Raw genomic sequence first — 15,067 nt, 5'->3', positions numbered from 1 at the left:
AAACCCCCCAAACAACCATTTGCATGCAGTGCCTTTTTACTTCAACCCAAACCCCCCAAGCAACCATTTGCATGTAGGGCCTTTTTACTTCAACCCAAACCCTCCAAGCAACCATTTGCATGCAGTGCCTTTTTACTTCAACCCAACACCCAAACAACCATTTGCATGCAGTGCCTTTTTACTTCAACCCAAACCCTCCAAACACAACCATTTGCATGCAGTGCCTTTTTACTTCAACCCAACCCCCCCAAACAACCATTTGCATGCAGTGCCTTTTTACTTCAACCCAACCCCCCCCCCCCCCCCCCCAAACAACCAATTGCATGCAGTGCCTGTTTACTGCAAACCAACCATATTTTCATTTTCAAACCACATTAAGGGCACTCACAGTTGAGTAGACATGTGTTCAGTGTTATTCAGAGCTCAGAGACACGTGACCCTCTGGCTTCCTCCACCTTGCAGAGACTGAGTGAGGAACACCACTTCCGGGTTGTATAGTCCCTCCCCCCCTCCCACCAGCAGGAGCAGCAAAGAGAATGGCAATTTTTAAAGAAACATTAATATCTCTCTGATTTTTAATCGATGGGAAAAATCCTCTGGTTCAGGAAGGCGGAGGGGGGGCTCTGAGCGAGGTGGCCAAAAATGACGGCCGTAGGTGGCGGCGTTCTCTCATAAAATCACAGCACAGCAAGCCAAAAGCGGTCAAGATCAGACTTTTAGTAATATAGATGATTTACTATTACTATTTATTACATTACTATTATTTATATATCTTCCAAAGGAACACATAAGGCAGTGACCTCAAATACAATGCAGCTTTTCTTCTCAGAGATAAGACAATCACACAAGAAAATATGAAGGCAATAAAACTATGTATGGAGAAATTAAACCAAACAAATTGTTAATACAGTGATGTTTCTGATGATAACAAAGCCAATTACTTAGGAAATCAAATCTTAAAAAGAAAGCAGGACTATCTTCAAGTAGTGTAGGTAGGAATTGCAGATACTGGATTACACCAAAGATAGACACAAAATGCTGGAGTAACTCAGGGGACCTTGCAGCATCTCTGGAGAAAAGGAAACGTCACCTATTCCTTTACTCCAGAGATGCTGCCTGACCCGCTGAGTTACTGCAGTGTTTTGTGTCTACTGTCTTCAATCAGAAGCCTACTAAATTTGTATACATAAGGTGTTGTGCACCTTCCTCCTTATCCAGGAAACATTAATAAAATTATCAACTTAAATACATATCAATTGAATTAGAACGATCAAAATGTCACACAGCAGTACAACTTTAATTTTGAAAAAGTGCTGAAGCAGCAAGAAGATTTTGCAATAACGCATTGCTATTATTTATATATCTTTTGTTGATGCTCTGAAGTAACACACGATAAGGCAGTGACCTCAAAGGCAATGCATCTTTTCTTCTCAGAGATAAGACCATCTGACAAGAAGAAATATACGTAAATAAGCTTGGAATTGGGAAAATACAAATATTTTAGATGAGTAGTTTTAAAGTTTCAAATCTACTGCAATCAAATGGGAGCCACCCGTCAACATTGCGGTGGCAAACCTTTCGATTAAAGGCTTCCTTTTTACGATTTAAGCCTTTGCTCAAGCAATCTAAATGGAACTGGGATCATATACAGTCATTACATACAATCTGGATTAATCTTACATTTTATTTATTGGCAGAGTGTATTCACAATAGAATTCCTTACCAAGCCACTTGATATAGGAAATGCATGCTTTGTAAGATTCTCAAACATGGATTTTCTGCTGCGACCTTCCTGCTTGAGAGCAAACCTCAGGTTTCGCATGTCCTGTGAAAAATGAAAAGGAGCTCTTTCATGATGTGCAATAGATAGAGAACAGCCTGGTTACAAAAGGTGGAACATTGTTATAGCTCTTCAAAGCTATGATAATGCAAACAGATTAATCTTAAAGCTTGGAATTGAGGCTTTATAAATAAAAATTGAAAAGATTGCCTCCCAAAACAGTGTATTGTCAGATATCAAATAATACACACGGGGATTGTATTGTGGAGCCCCCAATTCTTGGAATGAAATAGAAGACAATCTGTAAATAGCTTACGGAAATGAATAATGGAATCAAAATTATCATTCAAAATTATTTTAATCAATGCTGGGAGGGAAAAGTATTAAATGTAGATGAGGAATTTCATTTTTTAAATTCCTTCATGCAATAGCATGCATATATGTTGGTTTAAATGCTGCGCCATTTAGTTTAGTTTAGAGATACGGCGTGGAAACAGGCCCTTCGGCCCACCGAGTCCGCTATGTCCAGTGAACCCCGTACACTAACACTATCCTATAGACTCGGGACAACCTACAATTTTTACCGAAGCCAATTAACCTCCAAACCAGTACGTCTTTGGAGTGTGGGAGGAAACTGGAACACCCGAGGAAAACTCACGCGGTCCCAGAGAACGTCCAAACTCCGTACAGACAGTACCCGTAGTCAGGATCGATCCTAGCTCTCTGGCGCTGTGATGCAGCAACTTTACGGCTGCATCACCATGCATACACTAGTTCTATGTTATCCCAGTTTCACATCCTGTACACTAGGGCCAATTTTACAGAAGCCAATTAACCTACAAACCTGCACCTCTTGGAATGTGGGAGGAAACCGGTGCACCCAGAGAAAACCCACACCATCACAGGTGAGAACATACAAATTCAGTACAGATAGCACCCAGAGACAGGATCGATCCGGGTCTCTGGTGCTGCCCATAACTATTGCCATTTAAGGATATGGGGGAAATCTTTTAGGACCGCGATGAGAAAAACATTTTTCACACAGAGAGTGGTGAATCTCTGGAATTCTCTGCCACAGAAGGTAGTTGAGGCCAGTTCATTGGCTATATTTAAGAGGGAGTTAGATGTGGCCCTTGTGGATAAAGGGATCAGGGGGTATGGAGAGAAGGCAGGTACAGGATACTGAGTTGGATGATCAGCCATGATCATGTTGAATGGCCTACTCCTGCACCTATTTTCTATGTTTCTATGTTTCTATAACTATTTTAAAACTAATAGAATTGTGGTCACCAGTCCCAAGGTACTCTCCTACTAACGCCTCAAATCCCAAAAGGAAGTCAAGTTTGCTCCTTCGATAGTCGGACCATTTACATATTAATTGAGAACATTTTCCTGAACACATCCAAGTCCTTCGTACTATGGCAGCCCCATTTGATATCTGTAAATGACCCACTTGTACAAGCACTTCATGGTACTAGCTCATGTCGAATCACTTATCAGTGCTACAAAGTCACAGTTAACTCTTGTGACATGTCATCAAATTATTTAAAGAAGGAATTAAGGTATTTCATGATGCAAGGGTATAGCCCCAGAACATCACTGTCTAACAAAAGATGTAGCAAGATGTTAAAGAACCCATGGGTGACCTTGCTGGAAAGAATACAATTTCTTCGTTCATGGCTTTTTTTTTTAAATTAAAAAGTCTCTTTAAAAAAAAACACAGCTGCATCACAAAGAGTCTATTCAAACAGAAGATACACAGAAAGCAAATGTTGACAGTCTCCTTAATTTGAATCAAATTCTTGGCATAGCTTTAACACAAATGTCAACTCAACAATTTCAAATATCTTTTTAGGACAAAAAAAAAATGACGTTGAACTCCACATTACGAATAAAATATACAAATGCTGACTCGATTTGCTGTGAAATTATATTTCTCAAAACCATTGATTACACTGACACCTTAGCTTAGCATCGACTAGAATGCACATTTAACAGTCCACTGTATTAACAAAAAATCTATTTTCAACATAGTCCCAGGAGATGAAGGCCAGACTGCTTAAACGGCATGCTTCTCTATTTTTCCCGCTTCCTGTTTTCAGCTCAATTTTAAATTGACTCTTAGGATGCATTCATTTGAAACTTGGGGGAAAAAGTATATGAAAGTAGGTGAGCCATCTCTCTCCAGGGTCCACCACTAAAATCTTGTGAAATTATTTACAAACATCTGCATCACATTAAGAACACATTGCTTCCAGCTGAAGTGAACAGAAGACAGTCTCTCCAATATTGGTACAACAATTTGAGTAGACACACATTGTACACAGCAAAATAATTCTATATTATTCATTATACTTTCAGACTGTCACAACAGCAACTTGAACGGCCACTTGTAAGTGTATTCTTGTTGTGCATACTTCCTTTAAGACTTTAGAATTTACTTTAAACATACAGCACGGAAACAGGTCCTTTGGTCTACAGAGCATGCACCAACCAGCGATCACCCCATAAACCAACACTATCCAACACACTAGGGACAATTTTTACTGAAAGCAATTAACCTACAAACCTGTACATCTTTGGAGTGTGGGAGGAAACCAGAGCACCTGGAGAAACCCCATGCGCTCATAGGGAGAACATACAAACTCAGTACAGACAGCACCCATAGACAGGATCTCTGGTGGGTGTTTGGTACTACTCTGGGCTAGCCCCATTTGCCTGCATTTGGCCTATTGCATTTTAATCCCTTCCTACCCACATATCCACCCAAATGCATCACCGAGACTCCTCTCGCAAGGCACACCCTACAACCCAATATCAGTGAAGTAAATTCAGGAACTTTTACAAAAAATGTTTGATCAGGTGATTTTTTTTACTTTGCTTACTTTTTACTTACTAAGGAAACTACCCACCTTTCCGAAAAAGTATATTTTTCCAATATCACTATTCAACAACACTAAAGGCAACTCTTACCATCCAATTCCACAAACCTTGCAAACTTTTCTCCTTGCTAGCTGGAAGGTACCTCAGCCAAATTGTATGGTCTTGCCCTCATACCCATGATTGCCTGCGCTGGCTTGTTAAAACTGAGGAATTGTGCAGAAAGGTACCAAAACCACAAAAAAATCCTCCAAAATCCCTGATATTTAGTTGATGATCACAGTGTATGTAACTATTGACAATAGACAATAGGTGCAGGAGTAGGCCATTTGGACTTTCGAGCCAGCACTGCCATTCACTGTGATCATGGCTGATCATCCACAATCAGTAACCCATTCTGCCTTCGGCCCATATCCCTTTATCTTTAAGAGCTCTCTCTAACTCTCTCTTGAAAGCATCCAGAGAATTGGCCTCCAGGGGGAGCTCAGCATACATTGCATTTGATTAAGCCATGTGCAATTACCTTCCATATTTCTTGCATTTCAGTAGTCAACAATTTATTGTTATTTCAACTTTCCTGCCATGTTTTAGATTTCTCCTTCCTCCCCCTTACATTGCACTATGTGGGAAGAGGGTGCAGCCAGAAAGAACTTTAACAAGGACACAAGCATCCAGTTGCAAATGGCAGTTAAGTTTTTAAAAAGAATGTTCAGAAACACTCCCCTGAGGCTTCCAAATATCCCAAAAATTCTAGTTAGTCAAAATGTTGGTTAACACTGCATTTGAATCAGGGAAAGCTCATTAATCAGCAAGATGGCAGTGTTAATAGCCGAATAGTTTATTAAAACAAATACTTCACTAGTACATGCTTAAAGTTACTACTTCAATTACTTTCATCATCAGTGTGTAACATGTTCAGCCCATAATTATTTATTTAAAAAGACTTACTTTGCAAGTAATTTCCAATCCATAAGAATTTTCACCTCTGCTTGATTGGCCACCTATCTTTTCAACTCGACTTATCACGCCTAATGGGACATCAAGTGTTGTCATGGGATCCTGCAAAGCACAATTACACATTCACCTGGATGTCACACCTCTGCTTAACTATACAATTTGGCAGCAAAAACTACACAAAAGCCCACAATTAATTGATCAATTAATAATCAATTTGTTCTAAATACAGAGACTTTTTGAAAGATGTGACTAAACATCTAAGCGTGTAAAAGCCAAGAAGCTTTAAAAGCCATCAACTGTTCCTTAATACACTGAATGCCTTATTAAACTACTATATTCTTTATTAAATTGCCCAATAACTAACTGGAAACTAGCTTTTACAACAAAATAAGGTTCAAAGTTGGCCCAAAATGAAACACAATCTATCCACTTCTGCAAATTTTTTTTCCCAAACATTCATTTTAAATGAAGATGACAATTGTGAACAGTTAATTTTACAGTAAATTTTAGACATTTTCCAGAGCATCAGAATTAGGCAGCTTAAGAAAAACAAAAGCATAGAGACGAGGGAAAAGATGACCAGCTGGAATTGTGCACTTTGCACATTTAAGAATAATTATGTGCATTTCCAGTATTATCTATATACGTGTGTGTGTGTGTGTGTGTGCGCGCGTGCGTGTGGTCCGCCCCCGAATTCCATAGAGCTGCCGACAGCTTTCGTGCATGAGACGCGGACACTTCATTTCCAGAACATTCTGAACGCGTGACGCACGGTTGCATTTCGCTCTCTCTGTCTCTCTCCCCCTCGCCCTCCCCTAAACCCCCTTCGCCCCTCCACTTCACCCATCCCCTACCCCCTTCCCTCCACCCAATCCCCTCCCTTTCCCCCTCATCTCTCTCACCCTTCCTCCCCCACCCTCCCCCCCCTCACCCACCCTCCCTCACCCCCCCCCCTCTCCCTCTGCATCTTACCCTTCTGTCTCTGCCCCTTTCTCTCTGTATCTCCCCATTCTCTCTCTGCCCTCACTCTCGACCCCCCCCTCCTCTCTAGACGCGCCTGCGAGTTGGGGGGTATGCGTCAGTGGATAAGCGGTTATGGGGTAAAAGGAGCAAATTAATATATCAAGGGGGTAGTTAGCGTGTGTGCAGGGGGTAGTTAGTGTATTTGACACCGCATGCCGCCTCCCCCCCCCTCCCTCGCAACCACACATTGGGGGAACAGACCCAACAGGTCTGCACTTGGTCTAGTGACCTTTAAATACATGAAGGGCAATAAGTAAGACAGAGGCCAGGCTGGGGAGTTGATGGGTATGAAACAGAGCGTGAGAGTGGGGAGACAATTGGATTTCAATAACTTATGATCTGCAGAATTTAGGAAAGCTGAAGCCAGGTGTCATCCTGTAAAATAACATCTTAATCAAACGATGAAATATTAAGTGTTGTCATAATTCCCTGACGTGAGGTTGAAGTTATACATGATTAAGCAATAGTATTTTCACGTCTCTGTCTCTGTGTTATCTGTGTCTTGGAGGCCGAAGGTTAGATTGAAAGCAAAGAAAGATAGACTTGGCTGTCCCTCAGTACAGCGGCTGTAAAAGGACAGCCTGCCCGGTGGGGGGGGGGGGGGGGGGGGGGGGGGGGGAGAGAGAGGGGGAGTGTTCCTTCCACAGCGTGTGTGGAGTCTGGCCCGGGTCAGCATGGCTGGGCCACCAGGGGTAGAGTTGCGGGGAGGGCAGGAGTGTTGAGAAGGAGGGGGTCGGGGATCATGCCAGCTGCCCGCTCAATAGCTCGGGTGGCTGTGGGACCGTACAGCGGAACTGCAGCTAGCCCCGGGGCTCGCAGGCGACCTGGGAACTGCAGCTACTCCCGGGGCTCGCAGGCGACCTGGGAACTGCAGCCAGTCCCAGGGCACGCAGGGAATCTTGAAACTGCAGTAAACTCTTGATCCTGTCTACACGACTAAACCAAACCCATGATCCTGTCCCGCCAGCCTTTTTTCAAAATTTAGCAACTCAAAATGGGGGTGCGTCTTCATTGCTGGGAAATACGGTATATACACACACACACACACATATATATATATATATGGATATACACATGTGTGCATATTTATTTATTTAAAGGTATTAGTGCTCTTACTACTAAAGAGCTATTCATAGTGAATTTAAGCACATACCAAAAATAGAAAACAAAAATGAACCATAAAAAGTAACATCTGACACCATTCGTATAGTTTGATTAATAACCTGTATTCATAGAGTTCCATTCAAGCTCAGTGTACGTCCAAGTACATCATAGCTGCACAGAAACTTCACAAAAATTTAGGCATTTATTTTAAGAGATCTATTTTTATTAAAATTTATTTTTATAAAAATAGAGAGTCTCACTGTTTAAGATTTTCTGACATTGCTGTTGTAATTCATAAATGGTATTGATGAGAATAAATGTCAACTACTAAAGTAGACGTCCTGATGAAATTCGAATCCTCAAATGGTTCAGTTTGTTAATTCAGTGTATAATCAAGGTTAGAACCCAATTAATCAAAATCTGTCCAGTGTTATCAGTTCTCAATGAGATAGCAACATAATTTGCTTTTAATTTTTGTTTAATTAGGCAAACAGAAATTGTTTGAGTCCTTTGTCACCCTCAAGGCCAGAAAAACACGTTGGTGTTTATGGTTATGGCACAGAGGAGTGGTAAGAAACAGAGTAAGAGGAGAAGGGCTATAGCAATAATATATAAACACATGTCTGCTTTAGATATAAGTATACTGTTTAAGTGTAGAGTTCTATTGACACAGTTTTCAAACTGAGGATTTGTTTCTGCCTCAATAACATTGGGAAGTTTTTCTGCTATTCACGCAGCTTTGCACATTAAAGGTTTCAAAGGTCAGTTTATTGTCACGTGTGCCAATTAAGGTACAGTGAAACACAAATTACCATACAGCCATATTAAAAAAAAACAACAAGACACACAACTACATAAAAGTTAACATAAATATTAACCACAGCGGCTCCTCCACATTCCTCACTGTGATGGAAGGCAATAAAGTCTAAACTTCTTCCTCTTATTCTCCTGCTGTCGTGGCAGTCGAACCATCCGTTGTCGGGGCGATCGAAGACCCTGCGCCAGGCCATCGAAGCTCCCGAAGTCAGTCTCTAACCAGGGACCGCAAGCTCCTCGATGTTAAAGTCCGCAGGCTCCCGCGGTTGGAGCTCCTGAAGTCGAACTTCAGCAGAGGCCGCCAGCTCCACGATGTTAGGCCGCAGTGCGGACAGAGATACGATACGCGAATATAATCGCATCTCCGTCGAGGTTTAAGATTTTACAAAGTTTCCCCCACCCCCCACATAAAACAAGCTAAAGAACAGTAAAACATACATTTAACACATACTAAAAAAACAACAAAGAAGGAAGGGACCGACAGACTGGTGGCGAGGCCAACAGCATTCTAAGTGGGAATACCATCAAGCGTTAGAAAAGTATTTGGGAGCTAAATAATACCCAGGGAATTCAAGCTAGTTGTAAACACTTGTGAGCATGGTAAAAATAATCCTTGCAAAAGGATTACATGTTTAAAATAATCCTTGCAAAAGGTATCTGTTTCTGCCATTATAGTTTGTTTTTCCAAGTTCACACAGTCATGCACAAAACATTATCATTCCAGAATGCGACCAACTCTCAGGCTGCATAATATTTACAGTATTTTTAATATTCTGTTCAATACACAAGGAATGTGTTGAACCAAGTAATTCTCTCCAACCTATGTTAACAAAGAAATACATTTCAACACCATTCAGCTCTTCCGACATTTTAAACTCGGGTAGCTTTACAGCAATTGAAATAGGATAATTTCAACAATGTGTCATGTAACACATATTAAATTAATCCTATGGTTTCCGTTGGTCAACAGTTGATCAAAGATTGTCCAATTTGATCATGGCTTTCTAAACATATTATATGTGGGGCAGTGTTCCGAGTCCCAGTTATAACTTACCAGGCAAATGAAATAAATTCTCTTAAGGCACCCATAAATTTGCTCAACAAGCAACATGCTGGTCCTTTTGACAATGGAATATTTGAACCTAAATACGTTTTTTTATTTTTCCCTCCACTCACTTTGCAGCAGCAGCTAGTGATAACAGCTTAATATAAATAACTTACCAACAATGTATTACAAAACTTGATTTAAACAGTCTTGCTATACTTTACAGTGGCTTAAAGATCCGTACCCAGAGGTTAACAACATGCCTACTGTGAACTGCAACGCTACAAGAAAATATAACTCATTGTTCAAATGTCAAATTGATGAATGAAATGCTGTGCTGTAGCTAAAACTGTCTCTGCAGGACATTTTTTAAAGTAAAACATTGCACCACAGCAGCAAGACCTCGGTTAGGGATAAAGCAAGGAGTGGATTTTCACGTCTCACTTCTTTTCCCCTCTCCCATCTGGCAAGGGACAAAAAGAATGAAAATGCATACAATCACACTCACAATAATACTTTATTAGCCAAGTATTTTTTGCAACATACGAGGAATTTCATTTGCCAAGTCAGTCATACAAATAAAAAGCAACGGAACCCACAAAATACATTTTAACATAAACATCCACCACATTGACTCCTCCACATTCCTCACTGTGATGGAATCCTTCAGATTCAGGGACATTTTCTTTCCAGCAGTTATCAGGCAACTAAATCATCCTTTCACCAACTAGATAGCAGTCCGAACCTGACATCTACCTCATTGGGAGACCTCTGGACTATCTTTAATCGGACTTTACGAGACTGTAACTTACACTAAACGTTATTTCCTTTATCATGTAACTGTACACTGTGGACAATTTGATTGTAATCATGTACTGTCTTTCCGCTAACTGGATAGCACGCAACAAAAAAGCTTTTCACTTTACCTCGGTACACATGACAATAAACTAAATTTTCCACATGGTTGAATGTACTTAGATGTGTTTCACAGTCGTGTCGCATTACAATGCTCAATGATCAGACTCACTCTTGAAAATGTAAATGCACAAAATTTTACGACTGCAGGAATCACCAGAATCTAATTTAGCATGTAGGTAAGAGAGAAACTTACCCTTTTCATGAAAATTACATTCAAGACGAATAAAGTTAGACTTCATGAAGTGTCAAGTGGTTAAGCGAATAAACTGTGAGAATTAAGTAGGAGTCTGAGTTTTTGGGAGGAAGCCATGAAGAAGATTTTCACGTAAACAGATTAGAGGAAATTGGGTGACACAAAAAAATGTGCTGAGAATGAAGTGGAAGATAAGAGACAACAGCTGGTCACTAACATGAGGCAAAATATATTGACTTTTAACACTTTACCAAAGTAAAATAATATAATAATTAAGAACTATCCATATTAAATGAAAATGAAAACTTACCAGTTCAACACTCTTGAAGTAAAGCCTGTAATTTGTAATATACACCACGCCTTTTTTAGGTCCATTAAAGTGACAAATGTAGATCACATCCTTTTCTGCAAAACAAGGAAATAACACTCACATTAGCTCATTAGAAGCCAGAAAAAAAAAAAAAAAGCACAAGATACTGCTGCCTTTCAATAATCTCATGGCTAATCTTCCACCTCATCATCACTTTCATGCACGTAATCCTATATTATTAAAAAGATTAATCAAGATAAATTGTATTTATACGTTGAAAAATATCATAATTATCAATTTGATAAAACGATAGAAACTCAAACGGAATTGTTACTGGCAAAAAATATCAATGTTATCTTACCTTTGCTTTTTACATCTTCTCCTGGTAATAGTGGAACATCCTCTGTTTGTTGTGCCTGTAAATGAAAGCCAAATTAACCCATCAAATCATTTGATCCAAAAAATTGCATCCGCTAAAACTGTTTACACTGCAATGATTAGTGAATGTATTAACTTTGGTCATCCCTCAGAATAAATCAAAACATATTTATAGGTAATACAAATTTTGCTATACACAACTTTAGAGATATAGCATTGAAACAGGCCCTTCGGCCCACCAAGACAAGCGATCGCACGAATACTAGTTCTATTCTAAACACTAGGAAAAATTTACAGACACCAATTAACCTAAAAACTTGCACAGGATGAAAACGGAGCACCCGGAGGAAACCCGCGCAGTCACAGGGAGAACGTACAAACTCCCTACAGACAGCACCCATAGCCACCTGCATTCTTGCTGTTCAATCGAATTTGGACAACTATCCAAATTCAATTGAGCTTTTCATTTCACTTTCGAGATCTGGATTTGAATGTATAACTGAAAGCAGCCAGCTCGAAACTTGGGTGGAGGGTTGGGGGCGGCTTAATCCTGCTATTTACTATCTATATCAAGAAAACTCAATAATTGATGAGCCCACCAACAACAGTTATAGAACAAAGTTAAAATCATCTCTGGGCACACTCAGTAATGCCCCTGTCCCACTACGGAAACCTGAACGGAAACCTCTGGAGACTTTGCGCCCCACCCAAGGTTTCCGTGCGGTTCCCGGAGGTTGCAGGTGGTTGCCGGAGGTTGCAGGTAGTGGAAGCAGGTAGGGAGACTGACAAAAACCTCCATGAACCTCCGGGAACCGCATGGAAACCTTGGGTGGGGCACAAAGTCTCCAGAGGTTTCCGTTCAGGTTTCTTAAGAGGGACAGGGGCGTTAGTCTGCCCTCTCAGCAAGACAGGCAACTTTGGTGCAGGCAGAAGCCGAGCTAAAATTTCAGGTCAATGATATTTTATCCGAACCAAGTTAGAAAACAAACATACCTTAAATTACAGGGTGTGGGTGGGGCAGGAAGAGAACAAAAGATATGTTTGTGAGAGGGTGGAGCTCACAACAAACTGAATGATGGATTGTTTTGGTGCTGGCCAAGAGGATGATTTGCTAATTGGTTTAATTTTCGGCAAAGGAGGTTGGTAGTGAAGTGGGAGGGGTTGTTTATTTTAGTGGTGGTGGTTATTATTATTATTATTATTAATCATCATAACCTACAGATTCAGATTTAAACCTACCATACACTATTGATGCCTAACATTCCGGCAACAATTTTCTCACCACCTCTTCCATGCACAACCTGTGAACAGGTTCCACATGTTCAGTTCAATGTTTCAACCTGCACTAATGCTCACTGTTCAGCAGATTTAAAAAATATATTATTTCTACATTCATATACTGCAACCAAAGAAAGTATCTTCTCAATTAATCTCATCATGCAGTTGGTTTCACAGATTGTTTGCTGCAGAAACACAAGTACTTTAAAAATCTGCATGCATTATATTCTTGGATCTTACTTCAATTACCTTCCTTCCCTTTAACATCCTCTTCTCAAGATGGTAACTCATTCGATGTTATTTCATAAATCATTATGTATTTATGTATTTGAATTATGTATTATGTATTTTATCTAAATGTGTGCAAGTCGAGACAAACAATATTAACAACTCCTTTGTAGGACATCAAAGCCAAGCTTGATTCTGCTCTCATCCAAACCTTCCTCACTCACACTTTCCAGCCAGTCACTGGATAGCAATCTGGAAAGCTGCTCCTTGTGGATTTTTTTTGTTAATCCATTTCTGTAGCATGGGGACATTGAGAGCAATTATATTGCTTCTTCCCCACTCCAGCTGAATCAACTAAACTCAATCCAAGCATGGAATGCAGAACCTTCCCGATTGGCACATGCCAGCAGGACAAATGCTAGTGAGCTTCTAAAGCTGTAAATAAACTAGCAGGCCAAGTTCATACAGTTCAGACATCCAAACAATTCTTCAAAAAAAAATGGCCTTAAACTGAGATTCTAAAAAAATAATCAAACAAAATTCACATTTTCTTAGTAATAATAAAAAGTAACTCCAGATGCTGGTTTATACCAAAAGTTAGACACATAATGCTGGAGTAACCGAGCTGGTCAGGGAGCACCCCTAGACAAAATGGATAGGTGACTTTCAGGCTGGGTCTGGAAAGGGGGGGGGAGAGGGAAAGGGGGGGGAGAGGGAAAGGGGGGGGAGAGGGAAAGGGGGGGGGGGAGGGAAAGGGGGGGGGAGAGGGAAAGGGGGGGGGGAGGGGGAAGGGGGGGGAGAGGAAAGGGGGGGGAGAGGGAAAGGGGGGGGAGAGGGAAGGGGGGGAGAGGGAAGGGGAGAGTGAAGGGGAGGAGAGGGAAGGGGAGGAGAGGGAAGGGGGGGAGAGGGAAGGGGGGAGAGGGACGGGGAGGAGAGGGAAGGGGGGGAGTGGGAAGGGGGGAGAGGGCAGGGGGGAGAGGGAAGGGGGGAGAGGGAAGGGGGGAGAGGGAAAGGAGGAGGAGATAGGGAAAGGGGGGAAGAGAGGGAAAGGGGGGGAAAGGGGGGGGAAGAGAGGGAAAGGGGGGGAGAGAGGGAAAGGGGGGGGGGAGAGAGGGAAAGGGGGGGGAAGAGAGGGAAAGGGGGGGAAGAGAGGGAAAGGGGGGGAGAGAGGGAAAGGGGGGGAGAGAGGGAAAGGGGGGGAGAGAGAGGGAAAGGGGGGGAGGGGGAAAGGGGGAGAGGGCAAGGGGGGGATGAGAGAAGGGGGGGAGAGAGAAGGGGGGGGAGAGAGAAGGGGGGGGAGAGAGAGGGGGGGGAGAGAGAAGGGAGGGAGAGAGGTGAGAGGGGGGGAGAGAGAAGGGGGAGAGGAAGGGGGGGAGGGAGGAGGGGGAGAGAAGGGGGGGGGAGAGAGAGAAGGGGGGGGAGAGAGAAGGGGGGGGAGAGAAGGGGGGGAGAGGGGGGGGAGAGAGGGGGGGAGAGAGAGAAGGGGGGAGAGAGAGAAGGGGGGGAGAGAGAAGGGGGGAGAGAGAAGGGGGGGAGAGGGAAGGGGGGAGGGAGGAGGGGGGGAGGGGGGGGGGGGGGGGGGGGGGGGGGGGGAGAGGAGGAGGGAGAGGAGGAGGTGGGTGAGGAGGAGGTGGGAGAGGAGGAGGGAGAGGAGGAGGTGGGAGAGGAGGAGGTGGGAGAAGAGGGGGGAGAGGAAGAGGGGGGAGAGGAAGAGGGGGGAGAGGAAGAGGGGGGAGAGGAAGAGGGGGGAGAGGAAGAGGGGGGAGAGGAAGAGGGGGGAGAGGAAGAGGGGGGAGAGAGGAAGAGGGGGGAGAGAGGGGGGGGGAGGAAGAGGGTGCAAGGCCACCAAATTCAAGTGCAGTTTCATACCACTTCAAGCAGGGTGCAAGGCCACCTAATTCAAGTGCTGTTTCATACCATTTCAAGCAGGGTGCAAGGCCACCACATTCAAATGCAGTTTCATACCATTTCAAACAGGGTGAAACCACCATAAAACCACACTAAACATCATAAAAATACCACATAAACACCACACTCACAGTTCAGTAGACATTCAGTGTGTTCAGTTGATTCACAGCTCAGACAAAGTCGTGACCGCTCCCTCCCCCATCTTGCAAAGACTGAGCCACACCCACACTTCCGGGTTTTATAATCCCT

The 15,067-nt window shown here is 42.6% G+C and overlaps 1 protein-coding gene across 1 annotated transcript in view; it reads right to left on the bottom strand.

Annotated features, from left to right (window-relative positions):
• Positions 1-15,067, bottom strand: part of mtm1 (myotubularin 1) — a 119,969-nt gene that overhangs the window by 68,106 nt on the left and 36,796 nt on the right. Inside the window, exons 3-6 of the mRNA XM_033030246.1 lie at positions 11,388-11,442; positions 11,027-11,121; positions 5,609-5,719; positions 1,724-1,825 (exon numbers count right to left, since the gene is read on the bottom strand). Coding sequence (XP_032886137.1) covers positions 1,724-1,825; positions 5,609-5,719; positions 11,027-11,121; positions 11,388-11,442 — 363 coding nt within the window. The remainder of the gene's footprint in view (positions 1-1,723; positions 1,826-5,608; positions 5,720-11,026; positions 11,122-11,387; positions 11,443-15,067) is intronic.

Source organism: Amblyraja radiata, chromosome 12 (assembly GCF_010909765.2).
Source record: "Amblyraja radiata isolate CabotCenter1 chromosome 12, sAmbRad1.1.pri, whole genome shotgun sequence".
Classification (NCBI taxonomy): domain Eukaryota; kingdom Metazoa; phylum Chordata; class Chondrichthyes; order Rajiformes; family Rajidae; genus Amblyraja; species Amblyraja radiata.
This window is presented reverse-complemented; position numbering and strand designations above follow the sequence as displayed.